The sequence below is a fragment of the Rhizophagus irregularis genome, chromosome 8 (assembly GCF_026210795.1).
Source record: "Rhizophagus irregularis chromosome 8, complete sequence".
NCBI classification, from domain to species: Eukaryota; Fungi; Glomeromycota; class Glomeromycetes; order Glomerales; family Glomeraceae; genus Rhizophagus; species Rhizophagus irregularis.
The window spans coordinates 3,862,525-3,882,602 of record NC_089436.1 but is presented as its reverse complement, the minus strand read 5'-3'; the positions used below and the strand labels follow the sequence as shown (position 1 = coordinate 3,882,602).

The 20,078-nt window shown below is 23.0% G+C and overlaps 4 protein-coding genes across 4 annotated transcripts; 3 read left to right on the top strand and 1 right to left on the bottom strand.

Annotated features, from left to right (window-relative positions):
• Positions 1-542: 542 nt before the first annotated feature.
• Positions 543-1,994, top strand: OCT59_028734 (uncharacterized protein; the record flags this gene model as incomplete). Its single annotated transcript, XM_066147512.1, has 1 exon — positions 543-1,994. One exon carries the CDS (start codon positions 543-545, stop codon positions 1,992-1,994), a length of 1,452 nt encoding a protein of 483 aa, XP_065994216.1.
• Positions 1,995-4,855: 2,861 nt separating this feature from the next.
• On the bottom strand, positions 4,856-5,323 carry OCT59_028733 (uncharacterized protein; the record flags this gene model as incomplete). Its single annotated transcript, XM_066147511.1, has 3 exons — positions 4,856-4,951; positions 5,024-5,161; positions 5,216-5,323. The coding sequence occupies 3 exons, from the start codon at positions 5,321-5,323 to the stop codon at positions 4,856-4,858; spliced, it is 342 nt and encodes a 113-aa protein (XP_065994215.1).
• Positions 5,324-7,212: 1,889 nt separating this feature from the next.
• OCT59_028732 (uncharacterized protein) lies at positions 7,213-7,919 on the top strand (the record flags this gene model as incomplete). Its single annotated transcript, XM_025332610.2, has 3 exons — positions 7,213-7,336; positions 7,454-7,725; positions 7,800-7,919. The coding sequence occupies 3 exons, from the start codon at positions 7,213-7,215 to the stop codon at positions 7,917-7,919; spliced, it is 516 nt and encodes a 171-aa protein (XP_025169722.2).
• Positions 7,920-11,087: 3,168 nt separating this feature from the next.
• Positions 11,088-12,567, top strand: OCT59_028731 (uncharacterized protein; the record flags this gene model as incomplete). Its single annotated transcript, XM_025323630.2, has 3 exons — positions 11,088-11,504; positions 11,593-12,466; positions 12,527-12,567. The coding sequence occupies 3 exons, from the start codon at positions 11,088-11,090 to the stop codon at positions 12,565-12,567; spliced, it is 1,332 nt and encodes a 443-aa protein (XP_025169723.2).
• Positions 12,568-20,078: the final 7,511 nt, after the last annotated feature.

Genomic DNA, 20,078 nt, shown 5'->3' with positions numbered 1-20,078 from the left:
TTTATAGGGTGGAGTTAATAGCAAATTATTGCATATGTTTGAGTTTATATTTTGCTTCCACAAAGATGTTCTTTAAAGTAGCTGAAACATTTCAACTTTCTATTAGTTAATACAAATTAAATGTAAGTAATCATAAAAATTGCATGTGAAATCTTACAAGTTATAACCATGATAAAGAAAAATAAAATTACTAACAAATTTATAATAATTAGTTATGATATAAAGGGATTCTGAATTAGATGTTTCAAAATTTAGAAGCCAGATAGGACCTGTCACCCAACAAGCCTAATCATACTGTCGTATTTCTGAATAAAATGTTGAAATGACAACTTATCAGCGTTAATCCTTAAAAGGAAAATTTTAATGACGTATATTTTACTAAAATAGAAATTGGTGAGTAACCTTGAGTTCAAATTATATAATTATATTCATTTAACCACATTACATCATTACGTCAAAATTACTATAAAATATGCTGATGTGACTAGAAATAATAATTTTTCACTTTGCATATCTTACCTCTCAATTAAAAACATAACAAAATGCCTCGTCAACTACTTGCTGATTGTCTTAAGGATATATTTGAATATTTATATGATGATAAAAATACCTTATATTCATGTCTATTAGTTAACCACCTTTGTTGTGAAATTGCGGTTAGAATTTTATGGAGAGATGTTCGCAAGTTTTATGATTATAATGATACGCCACATATACCAATATCAATTATTTATACTTTAATTGCTTGTCTTCCTAAGGAATCAGAAGAAATTTTACATAAGAATGGAATTAATATTACCATTCCAATTCAGAAACCTCCATTGTTTAATTATGCATCATTTTGCAAAGTTATCTCAATTTATAGAATTAATGATATGCTTAAATATACACTTGAAAAACAACAATCAAATATTTCAAAAGATTTACAAAATTTGATACTACAAGAAATATTAAAAATGCTTATGAATCAAATTTCATCATTAAAAGCTTTAAAGTATAACGTATATATATCACATTCAGAAGATATTGATGTATTATCAATAGCAAAAATTCATTTAGCAAACCTTGTAGAATTAAAATGTGATTCAGATATTTGTTCTGAATTTATTTCTCAAATATCTCATAATCTGCAATCATTAACTATAGATTTTAAGCCTAATATTTCAAATAGATTATTAGATTTGATTTTTTCACAGAATAACTTAAAAATCGTAAATCTTCGGAATTTTCAAGACTATAATTATAGAATATTCATCAGTTCATTAACTAAGCAGTCTTTAATATTAACAAAGTTAACATTGAAGAATTGTAAAATATCAATACCATTTATAGCTATGTTTAAAAATTTACAAGAACTCATTTTAAATCAAAAAAATGGGGAATATACTTTTTATCAATTGCAGGATGCTCATTTTTCACAATTGAAGATTCTGAAGATTAGTATATATGATGATGATTCAGATGTTGATTTGCTAATTAACTTTTTAGAAATTAATGGAAAAAATCTAACAGAATTTTATATATATCATTACCATAATGAATCAATAAATATAGCTTTAGCTGATTTTTGTCCAAATCTTAAAATTTTATGCACTCAAATCAAGGAGAATGAAGAAGAAATATTTAAACTAATTCTAAATAATTGTAAATATTTAGAAATTATTGAATATCGTAGTGGATTTGATGATTTGTTTTACTTCTTCGAGATTTTGGCAAATTATTCACGAAAATATTTTTATGGTTTAATTTTAGAATATTTTGCTGGGTCAAGTATAGATGCTATTTATGACGATTTAGAAGGATTTTTTATAAACTGGCAAGATCGTACATCACAAAGACCACTTTCACTGATTATTTCTATTACTGACTGCGTTTATAATTATTCCACTAGGTCAAAGAATGATATAAAAATACTTGTTAAAGAATATATGGAATTAGGTATTAAAATTCAGAAATTTGAAATTAAAAAGATACCATTTTGTAAATCAATGTAATATATATATTAATATGTAATAAGCAAATAAATTAAATTCGCATAATAATAGTTATCTATCTAAAATAATTTTCAAAAATTTATTTCACTTGGTATTTATTAATATGATGATACTTAGTGTTTCTCCTTAATTGCACACTTTTTTTATTTGACGGGATTTAATTTATTTGAACATCTAAGATTTATGGATTTCGATAATATTTTTGCTTCAGGTTTATAATTGTTTTACTTTAGTTTTAAAAAATTTTATTTAGGTTAATATAGCATATTAATATTATTGTCTGATAAATAATTATTCAAAGTAATGATTAATGGAGTTACTACTTGATATCCATAAATTTTCCAAGGAAATTATGATTTTAGTGTTTATAATTCAATGTGAAACTGAAAAATATTAACAGTAATACGAAATTATGTATTTTGTAAAAATTGTGTTAATTTAATTAGTTAATACTATACGTACTTGTTATGACTCTCACTCCTCTTCGTCTCCCATCACTTCTTTTCGTCTCTCATCATTTCTTTTTGTCTCCCGTCACTTCCTTTCGTCTCTCATAACTCCTCTTTGTCTCCCATCACTTCTTTTCGTCTCTCATCGTTCCTTTACGTCTCCCATCATTTCTTTTTGTCTCTCATCACTTTTTTCGTCTCCCATCACTCCTCTTCGTCTCCCATCACTCCTCTTCGTCTCTATCACTTCTTTTCGTCTCCCATTACTCCTCTTCGTCTCCCATCACTTCTTTCCGTTTCCCATCACACCTTTTTATCTCACTTCTCATTGCTCTTTTTTACTCTCTTTCATCTTCTATTACTTTCCATTACTCCATGTTATTTCATTTTTTATTAGCATCTTTCTCCTTGATCATTATAATTTACTTATCTTTTTTATTTATTATTATTATTTTTTTTATTTGTATCACTTCATTAAAAATGAATATGGTGATTTTTTTCTTTAAAATCGAAAATGTGTGACTTAAATTTTAATATTTGCAAATAAATAAGATTATTTGAATTAGAAATTATAATAAAAAAATATCTTCGCAATAAAATTTAAGTTTAATCAGCCGATTAATAAATTTACTCTATATATTGTGCATCATGTGTCAATTATGACATACTTGAAAAAACCCCAGGCGATGATCGCCCAGGTAACGTTTAGCAATCCCCTTATATTATTTTCTGTACCTTACTCATATAAGGGGAGTAACGTAAAGTAAATAAATATAATTGACTTTACGTTCCGTGCCTTATATAAGGGGAGTAACATAAATTGACCTAAAATAGTAATTTTACGTTACTTACTTAGCCAATTTCCGTTACTCACTTACTACCTGCCGGTTAACATGATGGATAATTACAAAAAAAAAAGTATTATGGCAATAACTGTGACTAATAATGGACTTCTTATTTATATGTTAACATGCAGTCACTAATGCAAAATGTGGTCCAAACTAGATTTCAGGTAGTTCAAGTAATCCTATAAACAAATGAATGTAAATTTTATTATAGAAGTTTATTTCCAATTATAAAACTAATTATATTATACAGTATATATTTTCTGAGTTAAATTGAAAAACAGATCAATTGAATAACTCTATTAACACATGCATACTATAAGAAGTATAAACGCAAGTTAAAAGTAGCTAAAATTTTACTTATTATTGTTATTTATTATTGTTATTATTGTAAAAAAAAATTATTATTTGATAGGACATTGAAGGTTATAAGACAACTCTAAAATAAAATCTACATTTGTTCAAATCTAAAATATCACAAATATAATTGCATTTATGGGTTTTTAAAAAAGGCATCAATACCCCGGGCTGTTTGAAGATTTTTAGAACCATATTGAGAATGATTTGATTGATAACTAAACAAAGCAATTAATTAAAAAGATAAAATTTTTCATGGATTATATTTACTTGACAACTTACTTATCGTGATATGTAAAATGGTTAAAGCCTAAAGCTTTGTGCTAGTAAGGCAGCTTCTTGTTTATCTTTGGTCACATATCCGTGATTACAATTGTACTTTTTCTATGCTCCATCAACATATTATAAAAAAATATAATAAATACTGATATGTGGCCAAATCATCTAGATTTGCTTTTTTCAACTTTAAATTAAATCTTTCTAAAATATATTTGCACATAGCCTTCATCTGTACATCTACTAATATTGTTTCATACCGATTTTTATAAGCATTCTTATATGACTTGACAACATATATAAATCATCTATCATATTGGTAGTATAAACCATATAGGCTTTGCGCATCCCGCCTAAATTATTAATACAAGAGTGGTTAATAAATAATAACAATTTAAGCCAGTTTAAGTATAAAAATAATTCTATATTAAAATTGCATAATACCTTCTGCAAATGGTTTATTTGGTAATGTAAATTCGAGTACGGCTTTATCTAACCATGTTCTGTTAATACATCAAAAGTCTTAAGTTGATAAATCTCAACTTTTGATTTTTGAACTAAAAATAAGGTTAATGAAATTAAATTAGTAATAAATAACAATAAATGCACTTTATATAATATTTAAATTAATTAAATTTTTTCACAGACCCAAAATCTCTACACAAATTTCTACAATCTATAGTTGCCTAAATAAAATAGGTCAATTATTAAAAAGTAAATTATTCAAAAGTCCTTCTACTTTTTAATAACATAACATTTTGGAATTAAATAGATTTTCATGACTTCTATAGTCTTCAACGTCAATAATTTCAATTGATTTTATTTCAAGATGAATATTGCTTTTAGGAATGGAAAGATGTTCTTCAATATCTCTATTGGTAAGATCATAAATGTTTTTTTCGGAAATAGTAATATCTCTTTTAATAGAAGTATTTTAAATACTGATATTCTTTTCTTTAGGAATATTGTTTTTTGAGACAGATGTTGACATGCTTATTATAGCATTTGTTAAGTTTCTATCTTCTTCATACTAAATATAGAAATATTTTTAATAATATATTAATTATTTTATAATTTAGTTAAAATAACTAACAAGCAATACCTGAAATATTAAAGAAACTTTATAATTTTCTTTTTGCAAATCTTTAACATGTATAAAGTTTTTTAGCAAACCCTTTATGATCGATAAGCTAGCAGTTTGTTTCGTTCTCAGTATAAGGAAACTTAATTTAATATTAACCTATTATTAAAAAAAATTAATAATTTAAAATAGAATATGATAAATTTACAGTACCTGATCTTTCAAATTATTGATAAGGCTCAATAAAATAATGCCAAATTCTTCATCTTCATCAAATTTAACTTTATTGGATATTGTATTTGGATACAACACACCTTTCATTTTCTTGTTATTATATACCGTCACAGTTAGAATCTATTGAAAATAAAAAATTTTGTATTAAAAGTTTACTGCGAATTTTTTATTTGTTTTTTCTTTGATTTATCAATGCGAAAAGCGCGGATCTGTTTACGACTCTCTTGCCTTTTGTTTTTTTAAACCTTTGAGTCAAGTTTATTTCATCTCTTGCGTTTTTATTGCCAAATCTAACTTTAGCCTCATGAACTATTTCTCTTATGTCTTTGTTTTTTTTTTAGCGTTAAGTAAATTACTGGTACTTTTAGAAGCTGGCCCTTTTGTCAAACTACCACATTCCGGGAAAAACATGGTTTCTTTTTCTTCAAAAATTTGAGAACAATGTTTATTGCTTATTAGATTACCACACTTATAACGAAATGGGTTTTATTTTTGAATCTTGTAGACAGTTTAAACAGCGCCTACAAAAAAAGGTATTTAATTAATGCATAGTTTATAGTAATACATGCATTATAAAGAAAAATTGTTAAACGCGTTATAAAACCTAATTAACAAAACAAAATTTTAACATTACTGACTTTATAATAAATTTTTAAAATATATAACGAACTTTGGATGAAAAATTAGATGTGCGTAGTGAACAATCTTGATTATCCAGATGAATAAATAACTTTAATATTTCCTAATTAAGTATAAGCCATAGCAATAAATCTATAAAAACTGGATAAATAAACAACTTTAATATTTCCTAATTACGTGTAAACCTGATTTAATGTTTCCTAATTAAGTGTAAGATGTGGCAATGATTCTTGTGGCCAGATTATAAACAATTTTAGTATGATTGAGAGTATGATTGTTCTTTCCCAATACATACTGATAATATTAAATAAATAAAAAAAAAAATTTACATAATAAAATTTTTTTTATCGATGCAATGTTTGGGGTACCAATCTTTTTGCACCGGCCCATAACTTTTTATTGTATTAAACTATTTAATATGAAATAATAATATAATGATATTTATCTATGATATAACTCTATTTAATAATTATCTGTATGGATTATTATCATTTTTTAACTATACCGATAATCTTTGTCAATTTAACCTAATTTAAAAATCATATGATCATCACATCATTATTGCATTTAGCTTTAACAAAAAATCTCCGTATTAATTTTATCTTTATTTACTTATATTTTTCCAAACTTTATTAATCATCGTATTTCAACGAAATAATTTTAAAAATATAGTAGAACCTTATATTTACCAAATCTTTATTATGAACAAATTTTAGAAAATTACAAAGTTATCATAATATAAAAATAAGTTACTTTTGTCTTTTTTTACATTAAATATAAATTAATATATACAAATTTATATTTTGATTTATATAGCATATTACTGAATTACAATTACTGGGTTTAAGTAAAAAACACATTAAAGAAGCAAAATTACAGAAAATTGAACAAATAATTAAATTTCATTTTTACAAAGGAAAAATGGATAAGATAATTTTATTAAATTTACAACAAATGAATATAAATTTAAGGTTTTTAAGTTATTACTCAATAATTTATTATTTATTTAATTTTTATTATTCCAAAGCCTTAATTCTTTAAAAAAGTTTAGGGGACGATTACATCTTTCCCGAAGGCAAAGAAAAATTGGTGCAAATAATTTTGTATGAGACACAAAATAGTAATAAATATTATGGAATTCGAGCTATGCAGCATCGCTTAAAAGTCGCATATCAAATATTTACATCAAGGTAAATATTTTATTATTAATAATAATAAAATGAAAGTTTTTAACAATTGTAAATTTTCTTGTTAGACAAAAAGTTCACCAAATTCTTCATGAAATAGATCCTGAAGCAATGAAATTAAGAAGACAAAAATAGTTAAAAAGACACATAATGCATGTACAAGGTCCAAATTTCGTATGGAGTAATGATGGTTATGATAAATTACATCACTGGGAATTTTATATACATAGATGTATCGATGCTTATTCACGATATATTATTTGGATTTATGTTGGTACAACAAACAAATGATCTCAATTAATTTGGAATATTATTTGACACAAAGAACTTAAAGGTATAATATGCAAATATATGCAAATATTTAGTATATTTACACACATATAATAATTAGTAGTTTTTTTAGGCATTATTCCTCATGTGATAAGAGCTGATCTTGATGTTGAATATAACTTGATGGCTCTAGTGCAAATGCTTGTTCATGAAAATCACAATGATGTTAGAGCAGGATCTTTATCTTGGCGATATGGTAATTCAACAAGTAATCAACGAATTGAAGCTTGGTGGTCTTTTTTACGCAAATATATATCACAATTTTGGATTGAATTATTTACTGAAATAGAAGCAGCAGGAGAATGGAATTATTTTGACTATATTAATAGGTTAGTAAAGATGTATATTTATTAATTAATTAGTAATTATATTTTAAAGATAAGCATTATTATTATTTTTTTATAAAGGATGCCTTATTTTTTGTTTTTATGCCGCTTCTTATTCAAGAATTAAGTGAATTTAGATTGAAATGGAATACACATGATGCAAAAAGTCATTGTCCTTCAGGTTGTCCTGATGATAATTAGAATTAAATCATACACAAAATTTTAGATTTGGTGTTAATATAGAAGATTATACATATATATATATGGAAAATTTTGTGATGACCCAAGTTTAGGTGAATATTTTACTTTACAAAGAACAAGTGAATTAGATAGCATTGTTAAAAATATTTTATATAATATTGGTGATCCAAAGATTGATATTACAAATGCGCGTCAAGTTTATTATATTTTACGAACTTATTTACATGAATTATCTGACTAGCAGTAAATAATTTTTGTCTCAGAAAGTCAGAAATATTAATATCATTTCATATTATATCAAATTGTAACATTTTGTAATGCAAATAGTGCAAATCTTTATCATCTATAAAAAAGTTCTGTAACGTTTAGACTTTAGATTAGCCTGTATAAATTAATTTTGAATTGCTGATCCGTATTCTTTATAGTTATGACCCGCTTGATCAGGAATTTTTTTTTTAAAAAAAAAATTTCGGTTCCCCTTTTTAATTTTCTTTTTTTTTCTTGAACCGATTTTTTACTTTGGTTCTTTCTTTTTTTTCAAATTTCCTCTTTTCTCTTTCACAACACCTTTTCTTTCTTTTTTTTTTTATAAAAAATTGATTAAAAATTTTTCGCTTTTTTTCCTCCTTTTTTTTTTGTTTTTTTTCATTCTTTCCCCATTTAGATTTGGTTTTTTTCCAAAACCGAAAAATTATTATTTTTTTTATTAATAATCCTATTGTTTCGGTCTTTAAGACTTATATTATTTTTTTGGTCTTTCTTTAGACTGTACCCTTTTTTTCAGAATTTTTTTCAGTACTTATTTTTTTTTAAAACCGATTTCTTTCTTTATCCTTTTTCCTTTCCCAATTTTTTTTTTATTTTTCCTTTTCGGGTTCTTTTTTCAACCCGATTTTTATCTTGTCCCTCCCACAAATTTTTTTTTTGTTTTTATTTTTTCAAAATTTTTTATTTTTTTTTCCGATTGGCTTTTTTTCCAATCCGAAAAATTTTTTTCACCTTTTCCTTTTTCGGTTTGGCTTTTTTTTTCTTTCAAGCCAAATTTTTTTTTCCAAATACACTCTTTCACCATTTAGGTTTGGATCAGTGATCGGATTGATGTCGTGGCACCACGGATTTTTCCCGATTCTTATTATTAATAACTAGTAAGGATTAAAGGGTTTAACTGATAATTACATCTAAATTGAGTCAAAATTAATATTGTGTTATAACATTAAACATAGTCAATGCAAATTTATTCGATCTGTATCTAACGTATCCTATTCCAGTTTATAAAAAATAAACTTATTTAAATTCATAAATTCCGAATTTGAATTAATGAAAATTTTTTCCATTCTGCATGATTTCTTTAATAATTAAAATAATGTTACAAAATAAAAAATAATTATTTTGATCATGTAATACCGACTTTAGTGTAATACACAGAATCATAATGAAATCATAAAAACAATAACAGCAGATAATGAATTTTTCACGGCTAAACCATTAAAAGAAAATACTAACTCATCTTATTCCAAAGTTAAATGATAATAAACCTAGACCCGAAAATATAAACACTCGAATGAAATATAAAATTTCACGTGATAAAGAATTTTTATCCATTACAGTAAAAAGGCTATAGAAATTTATAGTACTATTAAGCATGAAGCTTATTATTCTACGAATTAATATACTAAATCTGTTGAAGCAAATGAAACGTTTCCGGACAACGGATAATAAATATTTTGATATATAATATATCTTATTGTGTATTTATAATTAAAGTCATATTTTCTTATCAAATAAATTGCTGAAACCTAAGAAAAAACTTATCATGCAATCTAGTTGGTCTTTTAACGGAAAGAGACATATATAATGTAAGATTGTAAGTAATGGAATCAATATGTCGAGATTTTTTCCATGGCCAATCACTAGAATCGACGAGCAGACTAATGCAGAATCATTCCTTCCAGCGAATACACTAAATGAAAAGCAGAGGACTCACCCTTGACACGATATTTCTTCCTATGGTTATTTTTGCCGAATTTCGGTCACGTGATCAACTGCGGAAAAGAAATTAGTGGAAAAAATCACGTGAATCGTATATGGCTTGACGCAGCAATTTACGCATATGTGGATAAAATAAAAAGCTCGTACGATACTTAATACTGTATTTTCCCAGAGTATTGTTTTTTTTAAACATTTTAACAGAGACCAAATTCAGATGTTCCTTATGTTCCAAATTCGGATAATACTAATGCTCATCCTTCTCTTAGGATGATGCAATTTTTTTCTTTAAACTGATTTTTTATTTTTTTTTGGATTTTAATTTTTTCCCTTTATAACCTATATAATAATTGATTTTTTTAATAATTCTTTTTCTTAGTTATTTTTTTATTAATATTTTCTTTTTCCTAATTTTTTATTTTTTTCTCTTTTACCTTTTGGATTTGGATCAGGTCAATTTGAGATATAATAAAAATAAATATTCATTTTTTTATTTGGATAAATATATTTTTAAATAATAATTTATGTAATTTTTTATATTATATAATTGAGTATCACTATATGATTTCATTGATAAATTATCATATTTAACTGAAAAAGAAAATATTTTTTTTTTTATGAGATGTAATTCTAATAATTTTATTTTTAACAAAACAGATTACAACTAATATTACAATAGTTTTATTATCGATCCAATCATGTTTGATAACAGCTAGTGGAAATATCTAAGCATTTGGCGTAATAAAATAAACCTTTCAGCATAGAAGATAATGATAGAAAGAATTAACAAGAAAGGAAACGGAAAATAATTTGCACAAAAGCGGAAAATAAGGAAAAATCATTTCCTTCTTTTGCATATATGTAAAATAAGGTCAAAAAAATAACTGTGTTCGACAAATTGAGATGTATAATAACTTTTGTAGTATAGAACACCAAATATAGTAATTCTTTTTTAGTAATAACAAGATATTGTACTACATCTCATTGATTTTTTCTATTTGCTAAAGAGAGCGTGGCTGCCAATCTACTATATGATATCATTATTAACGCAGCAAGAAATCTGTTCGACCTATTGCTAATTTGGAATCTCATTTCCTTTTTTATCCTTATTGAAAATATAACAGATAATATATAAAGTAACGCAAATAACGCTAATTTATTTCTGCCAGAAATATATAAGTAATGTATAAACTAACGAAACTCAAGTCTCTATATAATAAATTAATTGGTCATAAAAATTGTTCTTATTGCAATAAATCATTTACCAAAGAATTATGGTGTAAAGAATGCGATCCATTTATGAATATTGAAAGATGGTCTAGTGGAAATAATGAAATTGATAAACTTATCAAAGATACAATTTATGGTGCGAGAAATGAGAATCATAACTTTCTTGAATGGGTACCATTTGATAAATTTAAAGATATAAACCAAATTGGTGAAGGTGGATTTTCCAAAGTATATTTTGCAACGTGGATTGATGGTCCAAAAATACATAAGAAATATGGAATTTGGGAAAAACGTAAATCTGAACCTATCAAAGTTGCATTGAAAAGGTTAAATGGATCAGAGAATATATCAGCTGAATATTTAAATGAGGTAAGTTTTGTATTAATTTTACATATTTTAATTAACCTCTTTAATAATAATTGAGAAATTTTTTCATTAATTTAAATGCAAATAATAGATTAAAATACTTTGGGATTTATGTCAAATACACAATGGATGTCTAAGTTTTTATGGAATGACTAAAGATCCAGAAACTGAAGAACTTATGATAATTTCAGAATATGCAGATAAAGGAAATTTGAGAAGTGTTATTTCACACAATTTCAATAATACTTTGTGGAAAGATAAATTACTTTATTTACATTGGATAACACATGGTCTTAAAAGTTTACATGAATTAGGATATTTTCATAAAGATTTTCATAGTGGAAATATATTACAAGTAGATTATGAAACTTATATTTCAGATTTTGGATTATCTGGACCGTCAAATAAACAAAAATCGGATGATAAAATATGTGGAGTATTACCATATATTGCCCCAGAAGTTTTGAATGAAGAACCATATTCATTATCTTCTGATATTTATAGTTTTGGTATAATTATGGTTGAATTATCATCTGGAAAACCACCATTTCATAAAATAAAACATGATATTACCTTAGCATTAGAAATATGTAATGGACTCAGACCAGAATTTGGAAAAGGAACTCCTGAAATTTATAAAAAACTAGCTTATAAATGTATGAATGCTAATTCAAATCAAAGACCAACAGCTGAAGAGTTATATGATATAATAAAATTTTGGTTATATTCTAACTCTCTTAATACCTTTGAAAATTATCTAGAAAAAGAAGAATTTGGGTATAAAGGTAAAGAGATTAAAGCTATGTTTGAAGAAGCTGACAAGGAAATACCAAATATTTCAACTTCATATGACAAAAATCCTGATGCTGTATATACTAGTAGATTATTTACATTTAGTAATTTAACAAAACCTGTTAATTCTTCTATTATTACTGAATATCTTAATGATGAAGAAAACAATAAAGGTATAAAATTTTTTTAATAAATATTTAATTACATAATTGCTAATTATATTTCTTTTATAGATTGTAAAGATTCTCAATTATTTGACTTGGAGATTTCATAAAAAAGAAGGTTGATTATTAAGTGATCATACTGTATATATATATTGTGGTAAACTTTTGTTTTTATTTACTTTTAAAATTGTTTATTTAGTTAATTCGAATTTTAACATCAAATATTTAATAATCCATAGTTACATGACACAACTGATACGTGATAGGCCAACATTATACGTAATTTCTGGTGAGAAATATATTTTTCTGGAGTACTGGTAATAAAATTGGTACATCGTAAAGTACTTTTCTAATTGCACTTCAGCACTTGATAGTTATAATTTTCTTGTAACCAAAATAACTATGTGAAGTGACTCTCGAGTGGTAACATTTTAATACGTCAATTAAAACTTTTTAGGTAAAAATCATTTTTTTATTTATTAGATTATTCATTTATTTTATTCAACTGTAAGTTTTATATGATTAAAATTAAATTTTAAATAATTAAATTATTTTTTGTGGTTTGAATGATCACAGTCGATAAATTATATATTTAACATAATAAATAATTCAATAATAATTTTACCGTAACATATTGAAAGATATCATAATAACCGACTGAGTTATTTTATTATAAAGAATTTAATGGCATTTACTTGACAACCATTTTTTCATGTCAATATAACCTTATAAAAGAATTTGTAACTTTTTATTAAACATGTAAAATAATAATTTGATAATTTCAATAAGTGTCATTGATTATCGCTGTTTTCAAATTAATACGACCCTCCTGAACGTTATTCCTGAGTTTCACAAATCTGGAAACCAGAAGCTTCCTGGATAATTATTAGTGATTTTCAGAGGAAATCTTGGGAAATTCACTTTTATTTGAGTAGTTTCTCTTGAAAAAAATATCAAGTTTTAAAATTCATCGGGAGAGTCAAAAAATTTAAAAAAAGATTTTTAAAATAGAAAGAACAAAACTAAAAAGAGCGGGAAAAATAGTAGGACAAAAATCAAATCGTGGTTAAGGAGAACCAAATAATGCAATTAACGTAAGGATCTCAATAAGGAGATGGGAAGATTAATTTTGTAATAAAAAGCAGAAATATTTAACAAAATAGAAAAAGAATTAAAAATTTTGAAATAAGAAAAGACGGGAACATTAAAATAGGAAGCAATTACTTTTTAGATTAAGTAAGAGAAATAAAATAATCAAAAGAATTTTAGAAAAAAAATGGAATTCATAAAATAAACAGTATAATGTTAGACAATCAAAATTATGAAATAAAGAATAGAACAAAATTAAGGATCATCAAGGTCATCATAAAGGCTGATTGTTAATTAGTACCAATCTATTATCAATTAGTCACCAATTAGTCATATAACTGATTGCTGTTTAGATTAGCTAATTTTGAATTGCTGATCCGTATTCTTTATAGTTAAGACCCGCTTGATCAGCAAGTCATAATCGGGAATTTTTTTTTTTTTCAAATATTTATTCCAACTAATCTAAATTTTTTCGATTCCGATCTTTTCGAAACACCTTTTTCTTTTTCTTTTCCTTTTCTTTTTTTAAAATTTTTCATTTTTTTCTTCTTTTTTTTCATTTTTTTTTCATTCTTTCCCGTTTTTTCCAAAACCGAAAAATTATTATTTTTTTTTATTAAATAATCCTATTATTTCAGTCTTTTAAGACATTTTTTGGTCTTTTTTTAGACTGTATCCTTTTTTTTCGAAATTTTTTTCGGTACATATTTTTTTTTAATCCGATTTCTTTCTTTATCCTTTTTCTTTTCCCCAATTTTTTTTTTATTTTTCCTTTTCAGTTTCTTTTTTCAACCCGATTTTTCTCTTTGTCCCTCCCACAAATTTTTTTTTGTTATTTTTTTTTTCCGGTTGGCTTTTTTTTCCAATCCGAAAATTTTTTTTCCCCTTTTCCTTTTTCAGTTTGGCTTTTTTTTCCCGAATACATTCTTTCACCATTTAGGTTTGATTCTTATTATTAATAATAATATTTTTTAGGTTGTCTCAAGCTCAATAATAGACTAACATAATTACTTATTGTAACAATAGATCGTTATAATTAATTTTTCTGGGGATTTTTTTTTCATGACAATAGATCATTATAATTAATTTTCTGGGAATTTTTTTTTTCGTATTAATTAGTGAGATATTTTTTTTTCTATAACAACCCTATAAAAAATTTTTATCCGAATATTTCCATTATTTCTCCGTGTCTTCCGTAAAAATTCCGTGAAAATGATACATTCACGGAAAAAATATGGAAAGATAAAACACGGATCAGATTTTTTACAGGGCAATAGATTGCTATAATGAATTTCTTTGAGATATGGTAACAATACATATGTATTTTTTTTCAACAGAGAATGTAATGCTAGAAAAAAAATTTTTTTTGTAACAATGTAACAATAAACTACTTATACAAAATTGATTTTGTAACGAATTTGTAAATTTCATAGTACTGCAACATTTGTTTCGTATGATAAATAAAATTTGCATTTAATAATAATATTTCATATACTGCATCTCAATAACGGAAGAAATTTCTACTAGAACAATGTAGATATGGTTAAGGATTTTAATACGGAGGAGTTTATTGGTTATTTGGGAAGAAAAACTTAAAACTTGATAAAAATGATATTAAAATTCTTCGTAAAGAAAAAATTTCTGGTTATACTTGCGCACAATTCATTGTTATTTTGTATATCATATAAATTGTGTAATTTATTATATTTATTTTCTACTAATGCCATCATAGTAGCGTTAATTATTATGAAATTTTTTAATGAAAAATTGTTTTTTTGTTGAATTTAATTATTTTTCTAAGACTCGGCTATTAAAAAAATCTTTTTTTTTTTTATCAATAATTTCATTCAAAGAAGGATTTATTTACATATTTAATTTTCACCAAATTAAAGCTGGAAAAAATTACCATGAGTTATAAGCCACATTGCCACATTTTTGACATTGCCACATTGTTATGTGCCAAAAATATTACATAATATTGATTACATAATAAAATTGCTCATATATAGTGATTACGTAATCAACATTCCAAATATGGATGTTTACATAATCAAATTACTATTTTTGATGTTACATAATCATTACATAATTTAAAGAATCAAAAATTCAAAAATCAAAGTAAAAAGTAGCCAAACTTACGTCAACTTAATTAGGATTGACGTCACACATTCCAAATTTTTGTCATGCATTGTTTGATCAGCTAATTTGTATTTTGGCATACCTAAACAACTATAAATATACCCAAAAATAATTTTTCAATTAATATTGTAATAATGGCTCACAGTGATGATAAAGGTAAAAAGTATATAACATGAATATTTAATACAAATTAGAATTATTCTAATTATTCTGAAATTTTTTAATCAAATTGCATAAGTTTCAATTAGCAGCAAGGAATCTGAAGGTAAACAAGCTAAAATATTAAATTTTTTTATTTAACTATAAAATAAAAATTATTTATAATTAAATAATCCTAAATTAAGGAAAAACATTTATACGCGGGTGCGTAACAACGCATCCCCCCTTTTGGTAATTTTCTCATAGTAAATAGGTCGATCATTTATTATCACGTGACGTCGTTAAATTTTTTTTGTTTTTGAATAAATGTCGCATAAACTTTATGTACATATTATAGAGCTTTTAAAAGACATGTACTATGCGTATTTTGCTTGCTCTACAACTTTACTTAAAGACGAAAGTATGGTTTAGAATGTTGTTTTTGACTTTTATATATAAGTAATTATAAATGGTGCGTTGCAACGCACCTGCGTATAAAATTTAAACCCTTAAATTAGGAAATTAAATACTTTGATAGTAGTACTTTATATAATAATGTAATATTGCCATGTTCTTATTCAAAAATTTATTAAATAATTTAGCTCGTAAGTTAATAGGTTATCTTATAATTGAATATAATGGAATTACTTATTTTGATATATTCTATATAACTAAATAATTCATTCAATGATTAATAATACTATATGCAGTTAGTAAGTTATCAGCTATTTAAATCTTCAGTCTTTTACTTTATTTTACATAATATAAAATAACTAAAATTTTTTGTTTAAATAACTATTTTAATAATTATTTTATTACAGAAAGTAAGTTATAATATTTAATAATATTATATTCATTTGTTTAATAATTTACATAAAATCAACTAACTATATATTCTTTATTTAAATAATTAGATTGTAAGTGATATATTTACTAATTTACAATATATACTTTTGTATTATGCTTATATAACTAATTAATCATCAATAATACTACAGGGTGTAAGTTATGTTTTATCAAGATTGGTAATATTAATTAATTTAAATTAACTTAATTCTTTATTTAAAAAAAATATTTGGTAATTTCTTTTTAGTTGGTAAGTTGTAAGTTATTTACTTTATAATTCTGCTATTACATATTTATATAATATTTATACATAATTTATACTAACAAAATTCTTTATTTAAATATTTATATTTTAGAACGTAAGTTATTTATTTAATTCTAATATTAGTTACATGTAATAATGGTGTAGTTTGGCGCCGAATTCCTGATTGCCGATCATCCGGACCCGGTTTAATCGCAGAAAATCCCGGAATTCCACGACGGTCTACGCCTGAGCCGGGTCCGGATCACGTTGCGGCTAATTATTTTTCGGCTAACTACACCATTATTTACATATAATACATGTATAATGTTTACATATAGTTTAAACTAACTAAATTCTTGATTTAAATAAATTGTTTAATAATATGATAGGGAGTAAGTTGTTTATTTAATTCTATTATTACATAATTATATAATGTTTACATATAATTTAAACTAACTGAATTCTTTATTTAAAAAAATTATTTAATAATATAGGGTGTAAGTTATTCATTTAATTCTATCATTTTAATATTTACATATAATATATAATTTAAACTAACTAAATTCTTTATTTAAAAACTATTTAATAATATAGATTGTAAGTTATAAGTTATTTATTTATTTCCATTATTACATATTTATATATTATTTATATACAATTTGAATTAACTAAATCTTTTATTTAAAAAATTATTTGGTAATTTCTTTAGTCTGTAAGTAATAAGTTATTTATTTAATTCTATATTACATATTTATATATATTTACATATAATTTAAATTAACTAAATTCTTTATTTAAAAAATTACTTGGTAATTTCTTTTAGTTGGTAAGTTATACTAAGTTATTTACATATTTATATAATATTTAGATATAATTTAAACTAACTAAATTCTTTATTTAAAAAATTATTCAATAATATAGGGCGTAAGTTATTTATCTAATTCTATTATTACAATATTTACATATAATATATATAATTTAAATTGACTAAATACTTTATTATTTAAAAAAATTACTTGGTAATTTCTTTTAGTTGGTAAGTTAATTCTATTATTACATATTTATATAATATTTATACATAATTTAAATTAACTATATTATTTGTTTAAATAGATCGTAAGTTATAAGTTATTTATTCAATTCTATTATTACTTATTGTTATAATATTTACATATAATTTAAACTAACTAAATTCTTTATTTAAAAAATTATTTTGTAATCTATTTTAGTTGGTAATAAGTTATTTAATTCTATTATTACTTTTATTGTTATAATATTTACATACAATTAAACTAACTAACTTTATATAAAAAATTATTTTGCAATTTATTTTAGTTGGTAAGTTATAAGTTATTTATTCAATTTTATTATTACTTATTGTTATAATTTACATATAATTTAACTAGACTAAATTCTTTATTTAATAGATCGTAAGTTATAAGTTATTTATTTAATTATATTATTACTTATTGTTATAATATTTACAACTAACTAAATTCTTCATTTAAAAATTATTTAATAATATAGGGTGTAAGTTATTTATTTAATTCTATTATTACTTATCTGTAATATTTACATATAATTTAAACTATCTAATTTTTTTATTTAAAAAATTATTTTGTAATTTATTTTAGTTGGTAAGTTATAAGTTGTTTATTTAATTCTATTATTAGTATTTATTGTTATAATATTTACATACAATTTAAACTAACTAAATTCTTTATTTAAAAAATTATTTTGTAATTTATTTTAGTTAGTAAGTTATAAGTTATTTATTTAATTCTATTATTACTTATTGCTATAATATTTACATATAATTTAAACTAACTAAATGTTATTTAAAAAATTATTTAATAACAGAGTGTAAGATATTTTTAATTTCTATTGTTACTTATTGTTATAATTAAACTAACTAAATTCTTTATTTAAAAAAATTTTTGTAATTTATTTTAGTTGGTAAGTTATAAGTTATTTATTTAATTATATTATTACTTATTGTTATAATATTTACATATAATTTAAACTAACTAAATTCTTTATTTAAAAATTATTTTGTAATTTATTTTAGTTAGTAAGTTATAAGTTATTTATTTAATTCTATTATTACTTATTGCTATAATATTTACATATAATTTAAAACTAATTAAATTCTTTATTTAAAAAATTATTTTGTAATTTATTTTAGTTGGTAAATTATAAGTTATTTATTTAATTTTATTATTACTTATTGTTATAATATTTACATACTAAATTCTTTATTTAAAAAATTATTTAATAATATAGGGCGTAAGTTATTTATTTAATACTACTATATTTATATATAATTTAAGCTAACTATATTCTTTATTTAAAAAATTATAAAATTATTTAATAATATAGGGCGTAAGTTATTTATTTAATTCTATTATCACTTATTTATATAATATTTACATATAATTAAACTAACTAAATTCTATTTCAATTATATAGAGCGTAAGTTATTTATTAAATTCTTTTATTACTTATTTATATAATATTTACATATAATTTAAACTAACTAAATTCCATTTAAAATATTTTGTAATTTATTTTAGTTGGTAAGTTACAAGTTATTTATTTAAACTTATTTGTATAATATCTACATATAATTTGAACTAACAAAATTCCATTTAAAAAATTATTCAAAAATATAGAGCGTAAGTTATTTATTAAATTCTATTATTACTTATTTATATAATATTTACACTAACTAAAATTCCATTTAAAAAAATATTCAATAATATAGAGCGTAAGTTATTTATTTAATTCTATTATTACTTATTTATATCATAATATTTACATATAATTTAAACTAACTAAATTTTTTATTTAATAGATTGTAAGTTATAAGTTATTTATTTAATTCTATTATTACTTATTTATATGATATTTACATATAATTTAAACTAACTAAATTCCTTTATTTAGATTGTAAGTTATAAGTTATTTATTTAATTCTATTATTACTTTTTATATTGTAATATTTACATATAATTTAAACTAATTAAATGCCTTTATTTAAAAAATTTTGTAATTTTTTTAGCTGGTAAGTTATAAGTTATTTATCTAATTCTATTATTACTTATTATATAATAATACATAATTTAAACTGACTAAATTCTTTATTTAAATAGATCGTAAGTTATA